Below are 27475 nucleotides of genomic sequence, written 5' to 3'. Positions count from 1 at the left end.
AATTTTCATAAACACTTGAACAAACTTTTAAGCAAGTGGTATGACATCTAACATTTAAATGATTTATTTGAATTGATTTATAATGTTTTAGTTTAACAATTTTATAGTTATATTTTGAATTTAAAATATTTTCAATAAAAAAAATATTAAACAGTGTCTTTAAAATAACTTGTGTTTTTTCAAATATGTGTTGTTATGCTACTACATAAGTACAGTTTTATTTATTGAAACTTATTTGATACCAATGCAACTATCAGTTTTAAAAATGTAATGTGTTGTCATTACGTTCCAGTGTTATTAATGTAAATTAATAGTATAGCAATGAAAACAAGGTTTACAACACTTGATATCTGCAGTGTTATTACAGAAATTAATGAAAGGTTAGTCAAATGAACAAGCTTTTTAATGCTATGAAGGTTTTATTATTAGTTTATAAAAAAAATAAGGCTATAGGGGATCTAACATTTATTTTAGATAATTTAACATTAGTTCCTATATTAAAGCTTGAAGTATAAACTACAGGCCAGTTTTTATTAAATGTAATAAGCTTTTATTAGTTTTCTAAAAATAGACATTTTTGTAAAAAGTTTTCAATACAAACATATGAATTGTAATATTTTCAGAGTCTATTTTCTCAGAAATTGAGAAGTTCAATAAAATCTATCTTCTTAATTTTTGAGCTATATGCCTCAAATTTTCAGGAAACATTAATTTTATAGTTTTATACTTGAATGTTGGGTTAAAAGAAAGTTTTTTTACAGAAAAATTTTAGATAAAAAAAAGATAATTTTTTATATAATTTTTTTTCTTATTCAAAAATATCGTGCATTAAATCCATTTAAATATTAGTATCGGACTTACTGTAGAAGGTAATTTAAAAAAGAAGAATAGGAAGATAGATTTTTAGTAAAATAGTCTTTTTTTTGCAATTTTGATTGGAGCTTCTATAAGGAACCTATTGAGGTCATCGACTTTGATTATTTAGATTTTAAAAGTTATTTTGAATTTTGTTAAGCGATTAAGAAATGTCTGATAGCTTAGATAACACTCTACAAAATACGACCATTTTGAAAAATCAAGGTGGAGCTTCCTATGGCCTTAAAAATTAAAGAATTAAAGTCATTAATAGTTGCTGAAAATTTTTGAGGTATAATAAAATGTTTTTTCTAAAAAAGTTTAAAAGTTTCACAAATTTCTATTTTTAATGTTAAATGATGTTCTAATCAATATAATTATAATTTAAAATGTTTACAAATGTCAAAACTGATATTCTTTTAGACAGTTAAGTTTATAATTGTTTGATATATTTATATAATAAAAGTATATAATCTACACATTTGAATCATAATATCTCAAAATAATACCATTATACTTGAAAACATCATAGAGTAGTGAAATTATCTACGAATTGTGACTAACTTGCAAATTTATCAACCCTTTATATTTTTATAAGTTATTATCATAAAATTTTAATCAGCTATAATTTTTTTTTTTAATTCATAATCTTAATATATATCCTTATGTGCAGTTTAGGGCAATCATAATTTAAAAATAAATGTAAAACTTTTAATAGCTCTACTATTTGACAAGATATTTCAGATTTTTTTTTTCAATTGTTTTAAATCGTTAAATAATTTTTAAAGTAAGTATTTTCTTAGAATTAAAAAATATTAATATTTAATATTTAAGTTCTAGTTTATTTTTTTTCAAAGTACATACATAAGTTTTTATAACTATAAACTTTTACGATTTTTATAATCTTTAATTTTCTTTATTATCAACTTAGTGCTGTTGGATTAAGGCTGAACAATGTTTATGATATCGATAACAAGACCTATTTGTTGAAATTGATCAAGTGAGTATATTTTATGTTCAGAATAATAGAATTATTAAAACAAAGATATAATTCTTTTTTGTGAAATTTATATCATGAAAACGTTATATAATAAAATATTTAGAATATAGTTCAAATAATATATACTACAAAACTGAAATAAAATAGATATTATCTGGTTTGATATACCGTGTTTTATAACTAACAGTTTTTTAGTTTAAGTTTATTACTATTTTAACTCAAAAACATAGCTATACCTGTTATTCTTTTAATATTGTGTTGAGGTACAGGAATAATGTTTTTTTATCAAATTTTGGTTTGTTTTATTTCTTCAGTTTTGGTTTGAAAGTTTTTGAAAAATTAAAAAGTAATAACAAATCATTGCGATACCATATATTATTAACTTTTATTCACTCGAAAATAAAATCGTGTAATAAGTGTCCATCACAATTAAAACTGTTAAACATAAAAAGTGATTTTTACAAACCAAAAAACTTTTTTATAGTAGTAAAGTAAGCTTAAAATTTTTATTACTTTGAACTATTAATTCAATATTTAAATGCTTATAACATTATATTTTTTTATTCAATTATCATTTTTGAAAAAAGAAGTAAGTTGATTTTTTGTACTAAATATTTATTATAGTTATAAAAGTTAGTAGTTTTTTACAAGATATTTGTTCAGAATTTTGCATAACAAGAAATAATAAGTTTAAGTATACTATTTTAGCTAATGTTAGAATAGTAATTTTTTTACATACATTTGAATGCATTAGGGTTTTGGTAAATTAAAAAAAATGAGTTTTTTAACATTATTACTTGATAAAAAATCTCAAAAAAAAACAAATTTCTCTATCTAAAACTTGGTTAGAAAAAAAAAATACAGTGCACCCTCGCTTATCAAAAAAAAAATTTGATTAATTCACCTAAAATCAATATTTTTACTTTGAAACTTAAAACATGTACAAACTAAATTGTCTATGGTGTGATTTGTTTTCATTAAATTGGTTTTAAATTTTATCATAGTTTTGTTTCGTGTATTTTTTCTGTTTTAAGTGTTTGGTTTGCAGAAAAAATTTAAATTACACTAAGCTATCAAAAAATTTAGTGTGCGTTTTTATAATATGCATTGCACAATACAAAAGAGGTATATTATACATAGAAAAAAACTATGTTTTGTTCTTATCTTGCTAAAGGCTAATCCGGCCAGATTTACAAAAAATCTTGACCAACTTGACTGGATTAGTAAGTATATACTGTAGTTAAAAATATTTTGTTTAATTAGTTAACTTTTTTTTTGTTAAAACTAAAACATTCCTTCTAAAATACATGCTTACTTAAAACTGTCCTTTTAACTAATTTTTTGCTAAGGCCAGATGTGAAGAAGTTTTTATTGATTGAATCTGGTATTCGAATGCATCTTTCAGAGTTTGACTGGCCAAAAAATAATTTTCCATCAGGTTTTGCCATGAAGGTTAGAATTTTAGTATTTATTAATCAATAAAATATTAGTTTTAAGTTTATTTCAAACAGAAAATAAACTTTTGAATTGGTATATTTTAGCAAAATGTTTTTTTAGAAGTTTTTTAAACATTCTGAAATTTAAAATAAGAATGTCGTTTTAATTTTAAAAAATGATATTTATATTTACCAATTTACAGGGTTGCCACAAAACCTGGAGTCATAGAAAAACTTGGAATTTGACAATTTAGCCTGGAAAAAGCGGAACTTTTAACAAAATTCACTAAAATTTTGGAACTTTAAACAATTTTTACATGTTAAGTAGTAAAATTTTGATTTGTCACAAAAAATCTAGAATCTAGATAAAATAATTTGTCATCATTGTTTTTATTTATTTATTTAAGAAACATTAAAAGTAGCTTTACAGTATCTTTTTAATGTTGTTATACTAATTAACACAGTTTTTTTATACCTTTAACTTAACTTAAAACTAAAAACAGACCCAATAACGTGTTTATTCAAAAATCTGGAAGAAATTTCTAAAAGACCAGTGGCAACCCTGTAATTTATAATAAAAACTTGAATTAGTTTTTTGATAATTTAAGCTGAAACAAATTAATAATTTTTAAGAACCCAATAATAAATAAAAGCCAATTTAACAAGTTTAGATAACATTTTACAAACTTAGCATTCAGTTTATTTTATATATATTACAAAAACTAATATTGGCTCTTTTTTAAAGTATAAAATATAAGTCAGTTTTTGTAGAATACAAAATTATCAATTAACTTTTGAGATATAGTTATTTTTGTAAATAATTTCGTATACAGACCCATGTACTGCAACTTTTTCACTGTCAATTTACTCAGAATTTTAAATATTTACTTAAAATCTATCTTCACATTCGTTTTCAATCGATTGATCTAAAATTTTAAGAAAATATTCCTTGCATTAGAAGAACAAATTATATTATAACAATAAAAAAAGAAAAAAAGTATTTATATATATGTTCTGTTTTACTTAGTAAATTATTGTATTTGAAAACTTAGTGTTTTATTAATATATATGTATATATTTTTTTTACTTTTTAATTATATAATAAACAACAGTTATATACTGCCGTTGCGAATATATATATTCTTCAGTAAAGCTAAAGATTATTAAACATGTTTTACAGAACTTAAGAATTTAATAATTTTATAAGTGTTATTACGTAGTAATAATGATTTAATTCATATACGAAACGACTGTAAAACTGTTGTTTGTTACACAACTAAATAAATATTTAGCTCTAATTTAACTTTGCAAGCACTATTGACCAAAACTTTCAACAAATAATTAATTTATATATATATATTAAAATTTTCTGTATAATTTATTTTCAGTAAACGATCGTACGAACCTATTTATTATTTTCATATAATCAAATAAATAAATATATATATATACATATATATTAATAAAAAACTAAGTTTTCAAATACAATTGCTTCACTATTCTGTTAAGCAGAACATATATATAAATACATAGTACGAACAAACATATTTTTAATAAAATAGCTTTTTTTTGACTTTTTAACTTTGCCCTTTCATAAGGATCCTATTGAACTTTCCGACTTTGTCCACTTATACCTCAAAAACAAATTTTTAGTATAAGAAACAGTAAAAGTTAACTGTTAGCTAAGTAAAAGTTTTTTTAAATGAGATTAACATGTAAAATAGTGCCTTATTCCCTATGACCAAAAAGCTCTAACTACACCCTATTTTAAAGGGTACAAAAGTGTCTTTTTTAGGTTTTACATAATTTTATAAAATTATTACACAAATTACAGACAACAGTTTATTGTTGTCTAAAATCATGTTAATGACCTTCAATGTTTAGTAGATATCCGGTAAGTAAGATAAGTCTTTTAACTAGTAAAAACAAGGTTGACTAACTGTAATCCTGTATGGAATTAAAAAATACTTTCAGGTGTGGTTAATTTAAAAACAGTAGAGACTTTTTAATTTAATTAGAGAAAGTTTAAAGACAAAATTTAAATCTTACAAACAATTTATAGTGTTTTTTTACATATAAAATAATCTTTTTTTAAAACTATTAAGTTTTTTCTCATTAGTTTTTATTCATCATACTATATTATTCAATGCATTTTATAGAGCTTTCAGTTTAAGAAATTAGTATTTGAAAACATTAAGAACATAAAAAGAATATATATTGCAAATTAAGATGCATCTGAACATTAACGTCATCTAAAACTCTAAATTGACGTTTAAAAACTAAGTTTTAAATGTTTAATTTAGACAATTAATTCAAAAAAAAAATTATATAAAGTATTTTTAGCTGAGAAAACACATAAGAGGTAAACGCCTGACATCAGTTAATCAGCTTGGTATTGACCGAATCATCGATTTACAATTTGGATCTGGAGAAATGGCTTTTCATATGATAGTCGAACTATATGACAGAGTTGGACTTTTTTTAAAGTTTTATTTTATTTGATAACATATGTTTAAATAATGTAACTAACATCCAGTTAATTTTTCAAAAAAAAAGAAACTATTTGTATCAATCTATTAGTTGTTTTTTTTTTAATAGTTATAATCAATTATTGTGTTACTATTTACTTAGAAGTTAAAATTTCTATGTTCTTAAACTGCTTAACTAAAGTTTTTTTTTTCATGATAGCACATTTAAAAAAAGTGTTAAACTAAATAATTCAGGGAAATATTGCGTTGACTGACTGCAACTACACCATTCTAAACTTACTTCGATATCGTCGACCTACAGAAGTTAAGGAAAATAAAGATCAAGATGTTAGAATTTTTTTTAGTATTCTCGATATGTTTTGGACGTTAAAAAGTATATAGTGTATTTCTTTTAAAATGAACGTTTTTTAGTATACTAGTGCTTAATTAAACCTTATTTTATCAAGATGTTAAATATTCCAGAATGCTTGGCTTACTTTAATACTGAATTATTAAAAAAATCGTTTACGTTAATTGAGTACTTAATAGTACTCTTTATAATAGTGCTGTACTTCAGCAAAACTGTACAAAGTAATTGTAATAATATCGAAAAGTTTTAATTGTTATAGTAATGTATAGATTGATTTACAATTTTTTTAAGTACTGAATATAGCAATCTATGTATAAAATTATTATAGTAACATTAGATTACACAGTACTTTTAATATACTGACCTATGTATATAACAAATAGTTACTTTTTTAGAACTTTAAACAGCTCCGTGTAACTGTGTTATTTGTTAAACACGAAAAAAAATCTGTCAGTTGAATTAAGAAAAGTACTGTGCAAATTATTGTTATTATTTTATATTTCAACTATTTTTTTCATTTGGATCTGTATTACCAAACTATTAGCTAGTACTTTTTAAATATTACTAAAGTGCTACATAAATATTATATATTAAACTGCCTTTTAGCGAAGTAGTTTTTTTTATTATACTCCAAACTTTTCATGCACTGTAATATATTAATTTTTGCTTACAACTTGAAAATAGGTTGATGTTTGTCATAACTATACAAATTACAATCGTTTTGGTAGTAACTTAAAAAATATGTTTTAATTTATTAAAAAAATACTACTTAAGTATGTGTTTTTAACAATATAATACATCAGGAAAACAGTGATGTAAGAATAGCTGTGCATGAAGAGTATCCTATTAGTGCTGCTAGACCTCAACAGCCATTAATGAGTTTGCAAGAGTTAGTCTAGTAAATTGTACTTCTATACTATAAACTTACTTAGAAAAATTGTTTTTTGTATAAATATCAAAAAAAAAGTGCTTTTTCTTACCTTTGTTTTTTATGGTATTTATTTAAGATTTCTTTAAAATTAAAAGGGTTTAAATAAATGTGTAAACATGCTAACTAAACTAAAAGTACCAAATCAGTTATATCTGTAAAGATTATGATTTAATAAAAAGAACAATTTTTAATGTCAGTCAATTCTTCAAAAATATATAAGCATACTTAATTTGTTATAGTTGACAAAAAATGATACCTATTGGTTTTTAATGGTGAAAGATTATTTGATCTGGTATAATAAAAATACCTAAAGGAAAAAGTATACAGAGGATACAAATATCTTTTTACTTTAATATAAATTATTTGTTAATCAAAAGACTGTTTGTATAAAAGTATTGGTATTGTTTTTTATTAGGCTGTAAACCTTTCAAACCTTAATAATTATACATGATATCATAGATTTGTTGAAGTTTTATCAAAAGCTAAAGAAGACTCCCAGGTCAAACGTGTTCTTAACTCTAAATTGCGTAAGTTGAAATATAAATTAAAAATTCCTAAATATGTAATTTTTTATTTTTTATTTTTTTTGCAGCTTACGGAATATCCACAATTGAACATTGTCTTTGCATTGCTGGATTTTCGACTAATGTTAAAACGGGGCAAAGTTTTAGTTTAGATAAAGGTAATAAAACATCTTTTTTTAGTAGTAACATTTTTATTTATTTATTTGTTTATAACCTAGATGCCCAAACCTTGCATACTGCTTTTCAAAATGGCGAAAATTTACTAAGAAATGCCCAATCAACTGTATCAAAGGTAAAATATATAGGTATTATATGATAAAATATATATTTGAAAAATGGTTTTTAATTTTAATAGTTATCATTAAAATAGGGCTTCATTATTCAAAAGAAGGAGAAAAAAGCTACAGACGGAAGTGAAATGATAACTAATGTCGAGTTTCAGCCTTTTTTGTTTGAACAACATAAATATTTGCCACACACCGAATATAATTCCTTTAACAAAGTCAGTTGGTAACTGTACTTTCTATGCATATAGATTTAAACAGCACTCTAATTACTTAACATCGTAAATATTCATTGTTATTTATAAGTTTTCTTCTATCACTAATGCTTTAGCGTGAAACAGTTTAAATAAACTAAACTAATTTAAAATAGTATGTTTTCTTTTTTAGAGTTAAATATCAGTACTACCAAGAAACTATATTTTGAAATATAAAACTTGTTGATGATTTTTAAAGCTTTGGCTTGATTTATATCTTCAACAGTAATTGAAAGTTTATTAAAAATAATATTAAACTGAAACTAAGTCTTAAGAATATAAAGCAGTTTTAATAAGTTTTTTTTTCACAAAATAAGCAAAATGTTTCAATGAGTTATTACAAAGTATACTATTTATAAATAAACAAAATATCTTCTCAGGCAGTTGATGAGTTTTATGGAGCAATGCAATCGCAAAAAAACGACTTGAAGCAGCTTCAACGTGAAAAACAGGCAATGAAGAAACTAGAAAATGTCAGGAAAGATCACGAAAGTCGCATAAACGGACTGAGATTCGAACAAGAAGAAGATTGCATGAAAGCTGAACTTATAGAGGCTAATCTCGCTGATGTTAGCTTTTTGAATTGAATTAGAATGTTTTATATTCAATTTTTCCTTTAGAAATTTAATTTTACTAACTACAAATTATTTGTGTGTAATCAAATTAGGTGGACAAGGCTATTAGAGTTATTTGCGGTGCAATTGCCAATCAGTTAGATTGGGCTGACATTGAAAGTTTAGTTCGAGATGCCCAAGCAAACGAAGATCCTGTTGCCTTGAAGATTAGAAAACTCAAGCTTGATACTAACTCTTTTATGATGTCTCTCTCGTAAGTAAACTTTGTAAAGATTAAGGCTTTAATATTACTTAAAACTATTAGTTATTTTTTACACTTGGTAATCATTATATATAGTAATCTACCGATTAAGTACGCTTTTTTGAGTACTTCCTAATTAAAAGTATAATAATAAATATTAACGGAAGTTAGTAAAGATGCTATTTAATAAAATTAAGTTAAATAAGCGAAAAATAAAAGTAGTAAAATCGAAAAAGCACTAACTATATTCTCTAAGTTTATTAATTACCTTAGGATTTAAACATAAATCTAATAACTGCACAAAACATGCATATAAAAATTATTTTTCTAAAAAAAACGACAAACATTAAGTACAATTTATATTTAGTTAAGAAAAGAGTTTTTAAAAGCAATATTGTTGAGGTGGCTGTGGGTATTAGGTGACAATAACTAGTAAGGGGGCCAAAAAGTAAATGGGGGATATATATATGTATAAATAACAAAAATGTCATTAATCTTTAAATTTCTGTTATGTGGGAAATTATAAAACTAGTTTAGGAAAGCCTGCTTAACAACTAAATGCTAAAAAACCTGAAAACATGACTATCAGATGTGTTTGTCGTTTGTGTCTAGCAGACACTTTTTGGGTTTTTTTTTTCTAAGTTCTGTGATGTTTAAGTTAGATTATAGCTTTTCATAGACTACCAATGGCAGCTTGTATTTCTGCTAAAGACAACTCTTCTTCATATAATAACATATAGTTGCGTAAACATTATCAAGAATGTTGCTGACTTTTAACCTTTAGACCAGTAGTATCAACATCTCTTGGCCTATTCTAAGTTGATTTTTTGTTCTCATCTTTATTTATAATTTGCTGCTCTTCAACAACTACTTCTTACTTATTTCTAACGCACTTCTTGGAACACACGACTTCTTTCATCTTCAATAAAACGTCTTACGCATGTGTTTTAACTACCAAGACTTCTTAATTACACACTGTCAGATGAGTACCCACTTTTTGGCTATGTTGTTTGGTACTAAAGCGACATATAGCTGCAAAATATTTTAACAATACTATTTTTTAAACAATATTTAAAACGAAAAATGACGTACTCTAGAGCTTTCATACAATTAGAAGAAACTTTTACGGAGGTGCTTTAAGTTTTTTTTTATATCTTTTGATTATTCTAAGTTTTTTATTGAAAAAAACAAGAAGTGCCTCCATTAAACTTTCTTTAAATAGTTTTAAAACGCGTAAAGTGTTTTATTGTGAAAATTGCAACATGTAGAAAATTTTGCAACCAATAGTTGAAGGTCGAATTTTTAAAGTCCCATACAATTTACATATGGGTTGTTTTCAGAAAAATTTCAAAGCGCTGAATGGTAGTAAAGCTAGGAAGTCAATTTTTTTTTTGTGTGATTTGACACGCTGAAAAAAATTTTCAGTGCCTATTCAAAAACTTTCATTTTTGAGGTGCAACAGATGCTCCTAATGTACAACAACAATACAAAAATTAACTGTAAAATTTTACTGGTCTATCAAAATTAGAACTAATTTAACTATAAAAAATAGTTAGTTTTAACACATCAGAGAATCTTATAAACAGAATATTATTATTTTTTTGCCTAAACTTAGAGTAAAACTTCTTTAAAGAATACTAAAACACATAAAACGTTTAATACCGTGTAAATAATGTTCAGTTAACAAATTTATGTATTACATCTTTATTTAATTTTAGGATGCCTTATTATGATTCACCATCAGACAATGAAAGTGACGAATCGAGCAGTTCTATTGAAGAAAAAACTGCCGAAAAATATAAAATGAAACCTTATAAAATAGAGATAGACCTGTCTCTTACTGCTTATGGTAACGCTGAGAAATATTATAGTAAAAAACGTCTAGCTAAAAATAAAGAGCAAAGAACTATTGACGCCTCTGAAAAGGTAAATAACTCGACTATTATAATTGTAATCATTAGCATCACCTGAAATGATATATAAAAAAAATAATTTGAAATAAGTTACGTTTGACAAAAAAAAAATTTTTAGCTAAAAACTAAATTTTTGCTTAATTAGTTATATTTAGTTTTTAGTTCACTTTATTTCTGTGATTTTGAATAATTTAGATACAAGAAATGTTCATTTATATTTTGTTGTCGATAATTGTGTTTTTCATTGAGCATTTTGTAAAATGAAATAAGATGGTTTTAGACTTATATGTTTTTAATTTTCATTTCTTTCATTTCAACTTTGTTATGGTTCTGCCTAATAGTTAAACATCTAGAGTTCTCAAGTGCAAGGAAAGAAAATAAACGTTGTTTTTTCTAAAAATAATTTTGTAAATGTAAAAAAATATTTCAATAATATATATTTATTAACAATTTGTACTCAATAAGCCCTTTAAGCGAAGCTCTTTAAGCGTTTAAATAAAAAACGAAAAGTCAAATGTTTTTTTCGTTATTTCTTATTCGATACGCTTCTACTAAATATAATTTAATTTATTTTTTTTAACTAAATTTCCAAACCTGTGTGTTTAAGGCAATTTAAAGTTATTTATATTATACTATAGATATAAAAATAAAACTAATTAAATTTAAACTAAATTAATTTAAGCCTAAGTTATATTAATTAAAACAAATTAACAGTAGTATTTTAAATTTATGTTAAATTTCGAGTATAACTAAAAAAAAATCAAATTTAGCCCTGAACGTACTTCTTAATTATTAAATAAAATTAAGAAAAAAGTTAAAAGCATAGTGAGTTAAGAAAACAAAAAATGGAAAAGTTTTAAGTTAGAAAAAATTTAGTTAGAAGTGTACCAAGTCAAATATAATCAAAATAGAAAGTTAAAATTAAAAAATATCAAGTTATAAATTATCAGCGTTTGTATTCAAGGAGGTTGGAGTATTTTATGTTTACAATTATTATCTATTTTAACACAAGAAGTCGTATTTATAATCGCTGTTAATGCGGATCAGTTATGTTTGTAAGGAGGTTAAAAAGTTTAACATATTTTTTATGGCTTTATTGGTGAAATCTTTTATTGTCAAGTTAAAAAAACTATTTATAAATTATTTTCGTAAAAACAAGAGCCAATGTATAACAACTATAGTTATTAAATTGATATATTATGACAAAAGGTATAGCTTTGTTAATTAGTTTATTGGTTTAAACAATTTCTTTAATTATTATTTTTTTTTAATTTTAATTAATTTGTTCTCCTGCTCTACTGTTTACGTTTTACATCAATAAAAAAAACAGGCTTTTAAATCAGCTCAAAAAAAGACTAAAGAGACGTTAAAAGAAGTAGCAACAATACATACTATACAAAAATCAAGAAAGTTTGAATTTAATTAGCACTCTTAATTTTAAACTTAGAGTAATATTTTATACATGATTAAATTGATTTGTTATTCTAAGTTTGCATTTTTATACATTTATTGTTATCAGTGATGAAACATTTTTTAGATTTAAAATATAAACGTTGATCAACTGAAATATTGAAAACTCCCACAATCTACATCAATAAAGCATGAAATTTATTTTCAGAGTTTACTGGTTCGAAAAGTTCGTTTGGTTCATCAGTACGGAAAACTACCTTGTGATAGGAGGACATGACGCGCAGCAAAACGAAATACTTGTTAAGAGATACCTTCGAGCTGGCGATGTTTATGTGCACGCGGATTTACATGGTGCTACCAGTTGCATCATTAAAAACAACAATCCTTGTTAGTTAAGTGCAGTGGATAACTAAATTGTTAAGAGCTGTGTACAGCTATTTGTTAAAATATATTAAAAAAAATTGTTTAGTTTAGGAAAAATTATTTGTCCATATGTTTTAACAATATTATAATCTTTTTTTATATTCAAAAAGATAAGTTATTTATTAAGTTTTGATTAATATTTTTAAACGATCATTTTAATCGATATACATCTGTAATATATGGGTAGTTATGATGAATAAGTGATAACTACTAAGAGTGTAAATTCCTTAACTTGGAGGGCAATGTAATTAATTTTCGGGTCTATTTGTTTTAAGTAAAACTTGGTTTTATCGCAACAATTTTCTAACCTCTCTTAGAAAATCTTGGTTTAAGCTTTGGAGATGCATACGCAAACCAATAAGCTATGAGTATTTGAATATTTTTAGCGCAACCTATTCCCCCATCAACTCTGAACGAAGCTGGTACAATGGCTATTTGTCATAGTGGGGCTTGGGATGCTAAAGTGGTGACTTCAGCTTGGTGGGTTCACCACGACCAGGTCAGCAAAACGGCACCTTCTGGCGAATATCTTACAACTGGATCGTTTCTTATTAGAGGTTTTGAAGTATATGATAATTTTAGTATTTCTACTGTTTTAGTTAATTTGTGTTTGTATTTTGTTTAATGTTTTTTAATTTTCTTTAGTTTTAAAGTAACTTGCATGTCAAAAAAATTCAAAGGATTTTAAAAGTTAGTGTTTGCTTTATTTGTAAATAGAAATTTTCTACAAGTTTTAAAACTGAGTGTTTTAAAGTTTATCCGTTCTGAATTCAAATGTAAATTTCTATTTTGTTTCAAGCTGTTTACGAGTATGATTTGTATAAATATTTTTTTTTGTTTAAAATTACTCAGTGTAATTGTGCAAATTTATAGAAAATTTAAGTTGTTATCAGTAAAATTTTTCTTGTAACTATAAGTTAAGAGCCAAGCTTAATCAAACTAAACACAGGGTTCGTGCGCGTCAGGCTAAATCAGTTTTTTTGAAAAAAGTTGAAAAACGTCAGGCTAAATCAGTTTTTATGTTTAAAAATTTGAGAATCTCAGTTTTTGTCAGTTCAAATGCATGAAGTTTTTTAAATTAAGATCAAATTGAGATGTGAATTTATTTCTAAATAAAGATTTAGTTATTAAAGACAAAATCAGTCAGTATTTGTAAAAATAAGTGCTTTAAACCTTTTGTTGAATCTCTAAAATTATTTTAAGAATCTTCATTATTTTGTTTTTAGTAGATTATATACGTCATAATTATAAAAATTCATAAAAAAGTACAGTTTAAACATTACAGTTTAGTTCAACAACTTAGCTGTTTGTCTGAATTTGTTTACATGAGCTTTGTTTTTAAGAGCTTAGTTGGTTAAACTGTTTTAATTTCTAATATAAAGGCTTTATACCAAATACTTTTTAGATTAATACTCTTAGCAGTTTGTTAATATATTTTATTTTCTGTTAATTCAAAGTTATTAGAGATATATTCACAAGACTAAAACTTAGCTTAAAGATATAAGTTTCATAATTAGTAGAATCATATTTTGCAAGTTAATGAGTTGATAGTAATTTTTATTTTACTATTTTTAAATGTTTCAGTTTATTATAACGCTTAGATAATTTTACGTTTATTTTTCGTTCAAAGACATTTATTTATTATAACAGTTTTAAATATAAAATTATTTTTAATATAAATGTTTTTTTATTCATTCGTTTATAAAGATTTTTTTGAATAGTTTATGTAGTAACATAAAAAGCTTAAACTGTTTTTTTAGTTTGAGTAGTTATTTTAAAAATTATGTTGTTAATGAAAAGATAAGTTTTAGAGTCCAGATCATGTGTTTAATACTTATCTTTATGTATTCGTTTTAAAGGATTCTTTGAAATAACTTATGTAATATCATGATTAGTTTAATTAGTTATTTTAAAAATTAAGATGCTTTAATAATAACATAAAGTTTTTGAGAGATGTGTTTAATTACATTTTGTTTTTCTTTTACAGACTTATTCACATTTCTGTTTTAATAAAAGCTTCTGGTCCAGTCATGTAACTTATAATTGACGAATTCAAGTACTAATTGACACTAACCCTGTATATGGGTGATAAGCGGTGGATGTAACTAAGCCCCAAAATTTAATTAAGGTATGAATTCATTGAAGCAGAAATTATAATGACCAGTTTAAAAATATTCAAGTTGCTGGGTAAGCGATTGATAGATGTTGAAAATAATTTATTTAAATTTTAATTTTCTTCAAAAATAGTGTTTGTGAATACTGTTATTGCGTTAATTTGCTAATTAAGACCCTCCGATACCCAAAATGCCTTCTGAAGGTGATTTTTTCTACTTTAAAAAAATGTCAGGCTAAATAGGTCTCTGTCAGGCTAAATGAAAAGGAATTTCGCGCACGAACCCTGTAAACATCATTTATAAATATTTATTTTAGAAACTTACTAACTAAAATAAAAAATTCAACTATTTTTATTAAAAACTATCAAAAACGTGTGTATTTACAGTTTTATAAATGATTGCTTCCCTAATATTATGATTTATAATTGTAAGCTTAATTATTTCAATGTATACAAAGAATACAAAAAAAAAATTCAGGAAAAAAGAACTACCTTCCACCATCTTACCTTGTGTACGGTTTTGGATTTTTATTTAAGGTTTGGTGTTTAGTAATTTTAAACATTTTTGAACAAAATTACTTATAAAGCTTATGTTTGTAATAAATAATGTCCGTTACATCAAAATCTAAGAGAAACACAATATATTATTGTTTCAATTGAAATTGTTCTGATATAAAATCTATAAGAAGTAATTTATTTAGTTATGTTTTATTACATTAAAATTTGAGAAACAGGATTAATGTAGTAATCTTTAATAAAAAGTAAAAGTTGTTGCTTACTAACTGCGGTTGTCCAACTTATACTAAAGTATGAAAAAGTTTAAAAACTGAAGGAGTTGTAAAATTTAGTTGTTAAAGTTACCTTAACATTTTTTTTAAATCTGATATTTACACCAAAACCAGTCACACGCATAAATTCGTTTTATTAAAATGAAGTTTTTAAATAGATTAGCTTTTTAAAAGCAATAATATTATTTGAATATCAGCCAAATATTTATAAATTGTAGTATGAAATTGACTATTTAGGTAGATGAATCTTGTGTTTGGAAACATAAAGACGAAAGAAAAGTTAAAGTTTTTGAAAATAACGAGATTCGTAAAAGTGACTTTGAAAAATTACAAATTAAATACGACGATGAAAAAAGTGAAAAATCAATTGATGAAAACGAAAAATACGTTGATGAAGGTAAATTGTTTGAAATATTTATACTTATCCATTTATTCAGATAAAATATTAAGTCGTAAAGACTTTTAAATGTTAATTATTCTTTGATAAAAATAAATTCCAGACTCAAACGTAGATAAAAAGGAAGATGCTATTGAGGATGTAGAATCAAAAGCTGATTCAAATGATGATACTGTTAAAGCTGAGTTTGAATTTCCCGATTCAGAAATAAAAATAGATTACAAAAGAGAAGAAAAGATTCAAAACGTAATTTAAATAAATAAATATAAAGCATTTAATAAGTATCAACCTTATTTTTATTGTATTTAGTAAGGGTATATTGGGAAGATTACATTTTATTACAAAAATTAAGTTTGACTTTGACATGAATTAAAGTATAAAGCATGGTTTCAAAAAAAAGGCAATATCGCTTACAGTAACCTCTCGCATCTTTACGCACTCGTGACGTTACGCACTCTCGTTTAGTTACGCATTTTAGAATTCTAATAAATTCAAAAATAAAAATTTTAATTTCATTACCCAAAGTTCTTATGTCATGAAATTTCATTCCTACTCAAAAAATCCATTTAAATATCTTTTATACAAGACAAGTTTATCCTTATGTGGGCAAAGATCAAGTTAAAAAAGTTTTAGTAACATAAACAATGTTTATTAAACATTTTTTTATGTTTTATATAGTTTTGGTCAAAAGAAATCCATTACAGCACCAAATGCATATTTTTGTAAAAGGCTATAGAAACAAATTTTGGTATAGACACTAAAGCATTTCTTAATTGTAAACAAATGCTTATCAATAAATTGAATTCCCTAAGTAGAATAGAATATAAATGTTAAGTATCAAAAAAGTCACATATAATTATAGATAGAATCTGCTTATTTTAAAATTAGTAAAATTTTTCTACAAGTATTATTATTTTATACAAATTTAATTCCTTTTTTTTTAAATACGTATAGTTTTATCTTTTGTTATCATATTTATAAATAAAGTAAACAAATTGTTAAAAGTGGAAAAGTACCCAGTCTGCTTTTATTTAACTAGAAGCAATATCAAAAAACAGCCATTATAGTAAGTATATTTGGTACCTCTGGTATCTTTACGATCTCTCGTATATTTACGCGTTTTTTCTGTGGACATAATGTGCGTAAATAAGCGAGAGGTTACTGTATTGGGGTAATTTATACAAGCAAAAAAGTAAATGGGTAACAAACTAGTAAAGAAGCGGTATTTAATAACTGGAAAATACTTTTTAAATTTTTGTTGGTGACAAATATGAAAATTAATTTAGGATGATACCTTGTTATAAACTATAAGTTTGTTTTAAAAAATAAAATCTAATTGATTTTTGAATTATAGTAAATTTGTGAAAAATAAACGTATCAACCTCAATTTTTCAATGTCAAATATCTCAGAAATTTTTAAATTCTCTAAAAGTCTAGCTTCCAATTCACCTTAATTTTTTTAGGAAATTTTACTTGTATGGTATTAATAAATCATATGGTAAAGATTTAAGTTAATATTAAATTAATAAATTTATGATTAAAAGAAAAATAAGAAGAGTTCGTTTCTTACAACACAAACGCTTATATCACTCCTTATCACTAATTTTAACAAGTAAAAAGAAACTGGTAGTTAAGTTATTAACAAGTTAAATAAGATACAAATAAGTCTTCTACACCGCTATGACCTTAAATTGAAATTTCCTTCTAAGTTTATTAAATTATAAGTGTTTAGAAAAACTTAATTTCAATACTTTTAATAAATTTACGTAAAGAAGTTATAGAATTCTTAAAGATTTTCGTTTATTATAAAAAATTTACTTGCTATAATTTGTTTTGTAAGCTTTAATCTTAATTTACAAATGAATAATATTCTTGAATGTTATACAAGCTGTGTTTTAGCAATTAAAAAAAAAATAATTCGAGTTGAAATTGAAATATAGTTTTTTTTTTAAATGTTAATTCTATTTCAGCAAAAAGTAAGATTGTCAGCCAAACAAAAGCGCGATTTAAGAAAACAGAGAAAGAAAAATGAAGAAAACGAACAACCATCAAACATTACTGATAATGTTAAAACAAAAGTTTGACTTTAATTTTTTTCCCCATGTTTTTAGTATAGTTTAGCTACTTTTATTTTAAGCACGGTATTATTTAAATTTTGTATTATTATTTTTTCATTGAAATAGATCATATTTATGCCTACTTTTCTCAGTTACAATAATCTTCTTGGATACACTTATTTTTAAAATCTAATTGAATATAGCGATTTTTTTAGAGTTTTTCCGCTGTATTTATAAATATTTCTTACCTTGATTATTGTTTTAGGAATTTATTAAATATATTTGTATTTGAAAAGCTGTTAAAAATGTACTATGATAAAAAAGTTAAATGGTCATTGACTAAAAAAATTCTCTAATATTTATGATGTGTTGTTAAATCTAGTTTAATTAGTATAAATGTACTTCTGAAAGAGGAAAAATTATTATTTTTTTCTATTTACATAAAGAATACTATTAAAAGAATCTAAAATGTTACTTGCTTTTTGTTATTACAAAACTATACTTATAAATTGTCGATTATTTAAGAGAACACTTATTACAAAATCTTAATTTTTATATTTCAAATTTAGAAGTTTAGAAAATGTTGATGTTTTTCTAGGTCTTTAAGCTAGGTACTTAAGGTTTTAAAAAGAATTTCCTTTACCACCAAAATTAAGAGTTGTAATATGATATAAAAACGGTTAAATATATTGAAAAAAAGAATTATTTTCTGAAATAAAAAGTTGCTTAACTCAAATGAACTTTAGTTCAGTTAAAATAAATTTTAATGTTTAAAGGATAATACTTGAATCAAAGGGATGAAATTTGTTACAAATATAAAATAATTCCTAAATTTGTAGGTTATACTTTTATAGAGGAGTCAAATAAGCTCTAAAATTTTACTCGCTTACAACTTAAAATAAATAAATACTGTAAACAGTTTTGAGTTTTGTTGAGTAGTAAAATTTGTCAGGCATCTTCTATAAAATGTATATAACAATAAAAACTTGACAAAAAAAGGTAAGCGTGTAGTTTTGTGACCATAACTTGTTTGCTTTTAATAGATAAAGAAATGAAATATCGTAAATAATCTACTTTAAAAAACTTTTAAAATCTTATAGTTTACCTAAAGCAGTTTTAAAGTACTTAACTAAAAGCTTATATTTTACTAACAGGGTGAAAACATGAAACAGCAAAAATCGCAGCCACAAGTTCAACTTAAACGAGGACAAAAAGTTTGAAAATTTACGTGTTTCAACATTTATATTTAAAATGATTATTAACATGAAATAAGTTCACTATTTCGCTGAATATAGTATTTATGTGCTACTATGTTCTGTAAATATATGTCATGTTCAAAACTTTATTCACTTAATTTGAACTGATAGTTCTTAGCTGACTTGTATAAATAGATTTTTAATCTAGTAAATTTATCAGAGTAAGTTGCGTAAGATGAAGAACAAATACAAGGATCAGGATGAAGAGGACCGGGAACTTGCCATGAAGTTGCTCGCTGTTAGTTTTATATAAGTAGTTAAGTTGTAATTCTACCAACGTTTGGATACAGTCCTGAAAAGTTCAGTATAGAACAAAATGAAATCAGATCGTAAGAATTGGCTTTAGAATTAGTGCTTTCAATAAATTTCTGCTTTTTGACTTTATAAATTGGCAGAGTGGCGGAGAGAGCAAAAAGAATAAAGAAAACAACAAAAAGGGTAAAAACATTTTACCTTCTAAAGGAAAAAACTTTCACAACGAGCGAAAAGACGCTAAGATAGCTCAAAAAGATACTAAGAAAATAAACCAGAACAATGACAATAAAAAACAAACGTCTACTGCTAAAAACGGTTAATATACTTTTTTTTTTGTTATTAAAACGAGAGAAAGTAATTACTGGGTGGCAAAAAAACTTAGGTTTTGCAAATTTTGAAAAAAATCTGGAAAAACCTGTAACTTTGTACAAAAATCGTGAAAAAACTTGGAATTTTAATATAATAAAAACTGTAAACTTTATCATTTTTAAATTTTAAAATAGTGTATAAAAGTTTAAACTAGTAGTTGATAAATTATTATTTAAGTTGTTACTAAAATTAATGAAACTACTTTTGTACTTGCATTTCCATTGATTTGAATGTCATGTAAAGTCAGTCAACAAGGACCTATTTTTGACTGATGCAACTTAATAGAGTTTAGATTAAAGAAAACTAAGAGCAAGTAAAACAATTAAGTGCAAGCAAAAATTAAGAGCAAGAGCAAAATAAGAGCAGAGCCAAATAAAAATGTTTGGTGCAATGTTTTATGGCCAATATTTTAGTTTTTTCAAGTCTTAAAATATTGTTTAGTTAAATAGGTCGATGAATAATAATTAAGAAATAACAGATTAAAACTAACAACAAATTAAACTAGATTGTATGGTTATTTATGTTAATTATCAACAAAAATGCTTTTAAACAACTATATGAGAATAATTTTGAAGAAATTGATTCAAAGTATTAGTACAGGTTGCAATAGAATAAAACAAAGATTAAAAAATAGTAATACTGTATCGTTTAAGTAGCTTAAATATATCAATAACACGTTTTTTTTAACTTAAGACCAATTTACTACTAGAAATTGTCAAAAAAAGATGTAGTTTCAAAACCTGGAAGAAATTTTGAAAACCTAAAAAAAAATTTCCAAAAACTAGTGACTTGTAATTAAATGTCATATTAATTAATAAAGCTTGATTTTTTAAAATGCATACTTTTAAATAGAGTTATCGGATGATGAAGAGATGAAACAGGAGGAACCGCAATATGAAGGAGAGCAACTCCTCCAATCCCTTACTGGCTGCCCTCAACCCGATGATATTATTTTGTTTGCCATACCTGCATGTGCGCCTTACAGCTCCATGAAAAACTTTAAGTTAGTTTTTTTAGTTTGTAAGTCTGTAGTTTGAACCATTGTATATACATGTAAATGAAAAAATTTCTTTTTATCACTTTTTGAATCTACCAAGTTCTTCCTAAGTTTTGCCTGTCACTTACTATAACTTACTAAATAATCAGTTTTAAAAACTAATATTTTACTTTACAGATTTAAAGTTAAATTAACGCCAGGAAACAATAAAAAAGGAAAAGGTTAGTAAATTGAATTTCAATAAAAAATGTTTTTCTGCCATAGATTATTGTTTAAATCAATTTTTAAGACGATTTGTAATTTTCAAGTTTAACAAACTAGTTTTTGGTTCTATGGAAATGGTTATCTTTTAACTTAATTTTCCCTGGTTACATAGAACTATGTTGAATAATCTTTATTCGAGTTATGACCGGTTATACTTCCGATTATAGTAACGGTAATAGTAACAAAATAGATAATTGTTTTAAATTTTATTTGTTTTAAATTTATATAATTTATTTCTTATTGAGAAATGATTTGAAGTTTTGTATTAAACTGTTTTTTTTCTTAATTTTTTATATAAGCTTTGAAAACAAATAATCTATAGCCACAAAAACTGCTCTGCAAATGTTTCAAATGACCAAAGAAACTACTCAACAAGAAAAAGATCATCTTCGAAGTGTTAAGGTTAGTAATAAAGCATAAATACTTAGTTTGTGTTTGCTCTACTTTTTTCCATTGTTTAGATACAACTTTTTTTAATTGTTGTGAAGATGATATTTTGTTCTGTTATTTACTTTAAGTTTTTTTTATACGAATGTAATAGACTACTTTTTTGGTGTATTAAGATTTTGATATTTTACATTAATATACTATTGTACTTAGCTTTTTTTTTTATACTTTGAATAATATTCTTAAGTATTCACCTTTGGGCTTTGTTCAAAGTGTTAACTCTATAAGATGATTATTGTATGAGGATCTAACAGGTATATTTAAATGAAAAAATAAAAACATTTTATAGTATATTATCAGTATGCAAATCAAAGCTGGTATGTATTCGCCATCATTCAATAAGCACTAGACTGCGTAGCACAACAACAGTCAATGTGTCATTCTGCGACCTAGTTTATCTTCATTATGACTCATCAAGCAAACATAGCTAGAATAAGTTTAGACACGTTTGGTATAACTGATAATCGACTTTACCCAAAAACAAACTTTTTAGTGTTGATGTACTTAAGCTCACTTGTCTGCCTAATGAGTCCTGATAAAGACGAAACCTGGTCGCAGAATGTCGCATGGACAGTTTTTGATATTGTGCAGTATAGTTCTTACCTTTATAATTTAATAAGTTGGTAGTTTATTTTGCTGTTTAATTGAAAGTTCAAGTAGGATGCAAAAAAATGCTTTTATGACTTTTAAAACACAATAATATATGGCTATAGAACCTTTAGTACAATTGATATTACTAATAAAATTGATTATCAGTATTACTTTACGATAGTTTTTCTTTTTAATATGTTAAGATGTAAGAGGTTAAGCTAAATATATTAATATTAAGTAAAAAACTAAAAAAAAAACCACTTCATTCAAAGTCGGTTTTATTTCTTATACGTTAAGATCTTTTCTGCAAAACTTCAGTTTGTTAGAAAAATAGTTAATAGAAATTTAATTATGTTTAAAAAGTACTCTTTTAATGAAAACGATGTAAAGTATTTAGTTCTGGTTATAGACGTATCAAATAATGAAAATTTTACAAAAAATATTTTTTAATATATTTTTATAGTTTCTAAATAATGCTTAAGGCCATAGGGGGGTCCGACATTTTTTTTACAAAAATTAACTTTAGCTTTTATATGAAAGCTTTGAACACAAACTACAAGCCTGTTTTCATAGAATTTAAAAATATCATTTAACTTTAGAGATATTTTATTTTTTGTAAAAAGTTTCCGATACAAATGTATGAACCGCAAATTTTTCGGGGTCAGTTTTCTCGGAAATTTTAAAATGCACTAAAAATCTATCTCCTCCTTCATTTTTCAAGCAATTTTCTTCAAATTTTCAGGAAACGTTCTTTATAATAGAAGGAAAAAACTTTATTTTATAATTTTAGTAATTTAAAAAAATAAAAATTTTATCACAAAAATTGAAAAAAAAGTATTTTTTTTTCAAAAAAAAATATATTTTTCCAAATTTTTTTAAATTCCAAAATAACATTTTTTTGTTATTGTATAAAGATTAGACTGTGAAAGTTTGAAGAAGATTGCTTGAAAAATGTAGGAGGAGATAGATTTTAAATAAAATAGTCTTTTTTTGCTGTTTTAGTTTTCCCTTTCCATAGGGAATCTATTTTGCGGCCCGACTTTGACTAGTCATATCTCAAAAAATAATTGGAATTTTTTAAAACGATATAAAGCATCTTCAAGCTTAGAAAAAACTCTTTAAAATAAAATCAACTTGTAAAAAACATGACTTACCCCCCCCCCCCCCCCTATGGCCTTAACACTTATAGCTTAAAACATCTAAAATAAATAAACTTTTAGTAAATTTTCATGCATACTTCAGACAGACATATTTTTAAAAACAGTAGTAAGTTAATGTATTTTAATTTTTATCATATAGTACAGTAACCTGCCAACTAGGTACGCACTGCCGGTATGGTACGCACTTTTTAACAGAAAAACGCTGCGTTCAAAATAAAACCAATAAAAACTGAGTTATTTACAAAATTTAAGCTAGCCTGAACTGTTCTGGTCAGTTTAAGTAACCTGAGATTGTGGTAATCATGGCAATTACATATAAACAAAATAAGTAAAAAGTAAACTTATAAAATTAAATTATAAAGCACTTTTTTAAAATCCATTACTACCAGTATTGGCTATGATTATAACCACAGTCTACAATGAGCACAACACCAATTTATCTTTTATTATTGTGTTTTCTACCAAGACATCCAGTTAAAATACAAGTATTGCTAAATAATAAGCGGAAGTAATATTCCATGACTTTATAACTTCTTTTCGGTACTAACTTTATATAAAAATTTGAGACAACAATTCATTTTGCAGTTTATTTTATTTTTTGTAAACTTAAAATTTTTCAATCTACCCTTTTCAAAAGTTCTTGTAGATAATTAAATAGATTTTTGTAAAAAAGTAAACTTAATAAAATTGTAAGATTATGCGTCATAATAGGTAAATAAAATTATATGTACTATGCGATGCTATTATAAAGTAGTTTAACAAAATTTAAAGTATAAAGCTTAAGTACTAGAAATTGAAGGCATTAATAGCAATTTTAATAAGAGGAAACAGACTTATTTAAACTTTCTTTAAAATAAAATTAAACAACAAAAACAAAACTTAGTAGCGAATTTACAATGATTTAAACAAATTAGAATTATAAACAAATTTTTGTATGCATAAACTTGGCTTATTAGTTTTTATAAATATAGGTTATAAAACACTTAAATGATACATGTTACGTCCTTTACAAACAATTGAAAACATATTATCGTTATAGTTTTTTGCGCATTCTAAGTTATTTAACAAATGTTCACCTATTGCCGATTGAATTTTTATTGGCTTATTTGTCCTATAGATCATTCAGTTTCTTAAAACGTTGGTCACGTGTTGGTCCCTTCTTATGTGGAATCGTTGCGAAGAAGTACACTTTAAATTTTGTTAAACACTTTATAATAGCATTGCATAGTACATATAAGTTTATTTACCTATTATGACGCATAATCTTACAAATTTATTAAGTTTACTATTTTACAAAAATCTATTTAGTTATCTACAAGAATTTTTGAAAAGGGTAGATTGAAAAATTTAAAGTTCACAAAAAATAAAATAAACTGCAAAATGAATTTATGACTTTACGCTTGCTTTTTTGAAAAGGCACAGTTTACTGAAAGCATGATCATTTTTTTTATCAATTTTTATTTATTTTAAATTAGTAGTTAATTATTTGTACTATGTAAATTTACAAGGTACAAATATAAATATATATATTAAATAAGTACTGAAGACTTCTAATATCAAAAAAAAAAACAATTATTTTTTCAGTAAAAGTTATTGTTTTCGGAAATTTAGCTTTAATAGTCATTTTTAAACTTTAGTGACCGATAAACTGTTTGTATTAGGTTTAATTTTGGTAATTAAAGACCAAAAATTACGCACTGTCAGTTGGGTACGCATTTTTGGGATGTGTTTAAAATGCGTACCTAGTTGGCAGGTTACTGTACTTCAAAAATATTGTAAAAATTATTTGTTTCTTGAGTTGAACCCACCTTCATTTCTGGATGAATTTAGTATGCTGACAAAACTGCTGTTAATTTCACCGTTTTAACAATTTTAGTCTATATTCGACCTGTGTATATAAATTTTTGACTATAGTTTCTAAATATGGACTGTAACTACTTGGCTTCTATTTACAGGGTTGCCACTTTACCTGGAAAAACCTGGAGTTTGATAATTTAGGCAAAATAATCTGGAAAAAAACTGGAATTGGAGAAAATTTGAAAAAAAAATTCGATTTGAAATAAAAAATCTATTATACAGATTAAAAAAAATTGTCATCATCAAATATTATTTTATTGAAAAAAAAGATTTAAAGTAGATTTACAGTATGTTTTTGTGCTATTTAAGACAATTTTCTTACCTTAAACTTAACTTTAAACCAAAAATAGACCTAAGAATGTGTACTTTTAAAAACCTGGAAGAAATTTGGAAAACCTGAAAAAATTTGGAAAAAACGAGTGGCAACCCTGTATGTAACATACTACTTTATACGTTACTTTAAGAATATTAAATTACATAAGTTGATATTTAAATAACTTATATAAGTTATTATTACTCATTAAAATATACAAAAACTTGATACGTAGGACTATGACATGTCTAAGAATATCCCAGGAAAAGTCAAACTTTCTGCTCCAAATCTGCAAGGAATGAAGCAAAAACAGAAACAGAATAAGAAAAAGAAATAGTATTTTGTGTTTGTATTTATTCTTTTCGTGGGTGTTTCCTAAATTAAGTTTTGTTAGGTATTATAAACTTTATGCAATTAAAACACTTGTTTAGTACTTCGTTAACACTATTTATACCATATGTTGGTAAAACTACAATAGATTATTTAAGTGATAAACACCAAATAATCACTAAAATTTTTATTATTTCAGGGTTGCCACACACTCAAGATAGCTCAGGCTAGTTTGAACTTTTTCTACAGACAATTTTTTTGATTATGTTTTCAATAAGTCTTCTTGTTATAGATTTGGTGTTTTTAGGTATTTAAGCTTGAACTACAGTTTTTCTTCTTAACTTTGGCTCATATTGTTTTTTGTTTTTTTTCGATTTTCTTATAAACTCAGGCTGGACTTTTTGCCTGAAACACTCCCTTTCTTATAAAAAATAAACAGAATAAAAATTTAACAATTCATCTTTGTTTAGATTTGTAATAAGTTTCTAAAGTTTATTGATGTATATTAATTTAAAACGCAATTTTTTTGAGAGTATTAACTTAAATGTCATCAGTTTTAATTTTGTTATACTAAATTTTAATTAAATTACCAAAAAAAAATTGCGATTTACTAAAATATAAAGACGTTAGAGGTCTGTTAGATAAATTCAATCAATAGATATATAAATCTGACTAGTCTTGAAAGGGTCTTTATACTTTCAAAGCTTACAGTGTTCCATTTTTATATTTTTTTTCAAAATAATGTTTAAGATTAAAAAGTCATAAAAAGTATTAATGTCATTCAAATATTACAAATAACCAACTTCTTATTTCAGCAAGGCGGTTCTACTAAGTTCATAACATTTTATATATAAAACATAAGGCTTGTATCAGTTGCGCCAAATAGCCCATTGTTTTATTTTTTCTTAGATGTACAAACTCGGATATAAAATAAAAAAAATTTCATCGCTTGATAACGAATAAGTGTCAGGATAAATCTCTGAGTAATTTTCGTACAATACCCTACGTATGTAGTTTTATATAGACAACACTGTTCTTATTTACAGAGGCAGTTATTTTGGTAGGTATAATATACTTTGACAATTTTCTAACAATTCCATAATTTAGAAATTTTTTCAACAAAGATATATATCGTCATAACAATAATTCTTAAAAAAATTCATATACAATTTATTCATTTATCGCTGAAATTTATACAGTATAGAACCGCGTATCCTTGCAGCCATATAATTTAAGAAACCTAGGCTTAGAAACTTTATTTTTTTTAAATAATGTGTTGAACACTAATACAGGGCTACCACAAGGTCAGGAAAAATGGGGTTTTTGAAAAAAAGTCAGGAAATTTGACAAAAATTGAAAAAACTTCAGATTTTGTCAGTTAAAATTTATTATTTTCCAAAGCCTTCAAATGGTTAAAAATTAATTAAAAATCCTTTAAAGTCAGACTACAATTGCAAAATTTTCCTAGAAATTTCCAATGCCTTCATCTTGTAAAAATTAATAAAACGAGTGCAAAAAATAAAGAAATGAAGCCAACAAATTGTGACAAGACTTAGAAAAATGATATTCTTCGACAAGTGTAGGGGCAGCAGATGAG

General features: G+C 24.7%; 1 protein-coding gene across 4 annotated transcripts; it reads left to right on the top strand.

The window, feature by feature from the left end:
* Positions 1 to 293: 293 nt before the first annotated feature.
* LOC145834714 (ribosome quality control complex subunit NEMF-like) lies at positions 294 to 26289 on the top strand. 4 transcript variants are annotated; one of them, XM_082942213.1, is made up of 28 exons: positions 294 to 380; positions 1787 to 1855; positions 3205 to 3307; positions 5635 to 5760; positions 6015 to 6107; positions 6933 to 7018; positions 7520 to 7587; positions 7653 to 7742; positions 7803 to 7876; positions 7955 to 8086; positions 8503 to 8691; positions 8790 to 8950; positions 10657 to 10864; positions 12182 to 12261; positions 12470 to 12648; positions 13071 to 13241; positions 15276 to 15334; positions 15823 to 15982; positions 16086 to 16228; positions 17953 to 18060; positions 19194 to 19253; positions 19456 to 19533; positions 19691 to 19865; positions 20772 to 20922; positions 21094 to 21137; positions 21503 to 21582; positions 25784 to 25893; positions 26078 to 26289. In XM_082942213.1, the coding sequence occupies exons 1-27, from the start codon at positions 322 to 324 to the stop codon at positions 25883 to 25885; spliced, it is 3048 nt and encodes a 1015-aa protein (XP_082798339.1). In that variant the 5' UTR covers positions 294 to 321; the 3' UTR covers positions 25886 to 25893; positions 26078 to 26289. The 4 variants fall into 4 exon arrangements, with proteins under 4 accessions (XP_082798339.1, XP_082798340.1, XP_082798338.1 ...); XM_082942214.1 differs by having other exon boundaries at positions 16098 to 16228; positions 25784 to 26289; XM_082942212.1 differs by having other exon boundaries at positions 25784 to 26289.
* The last annotated feature ends 1186 nt before the right edge of the window (positions 26290 to 27475 follow it).

The sequence above is a fragment of the Thalia democratica genome, chromosome 4 (genome assembly GCF_965202585.1).
Source record: "Thalia democratica chromosome 4, ktThaDemo2.hap1.1, whole genome shotgun sequence".
NCBI classification, from domain to species: Eukaryota; Metazoa; Chordata; class Thaliacea; order Salpida; family Salpidae; genus Thalia; species Thalia democratica.
The sequence above is the reverse complement of the archived record's forward strand: the minus strand, read 5'-3'. Positions and strand labels throughout refer to the sequence as shown.

Coding starts and splice junctions, on each gene's coding strand:
- LOC145834714 (XM_082942213.1), top strand. CDS start 322: ATGAAAACAAGGTTTACAACACTTGATATCTGCAGTGTTATTACAGAA. Junction 8,951..10,656: donor TCTTTTATGATGTCTCTCTC/GTAAGTAAACTT, acceptor ATTTAATTTTAG/GATGCCTTATTATGATTCAC. Junction 19,534..19,690: donor TTGCCATGAAGTTGCTCGCT/GTTAGTTTTATA, acceptor ATAAATTGGCAG/AGTGGCGGAGAGAGCAAAAA.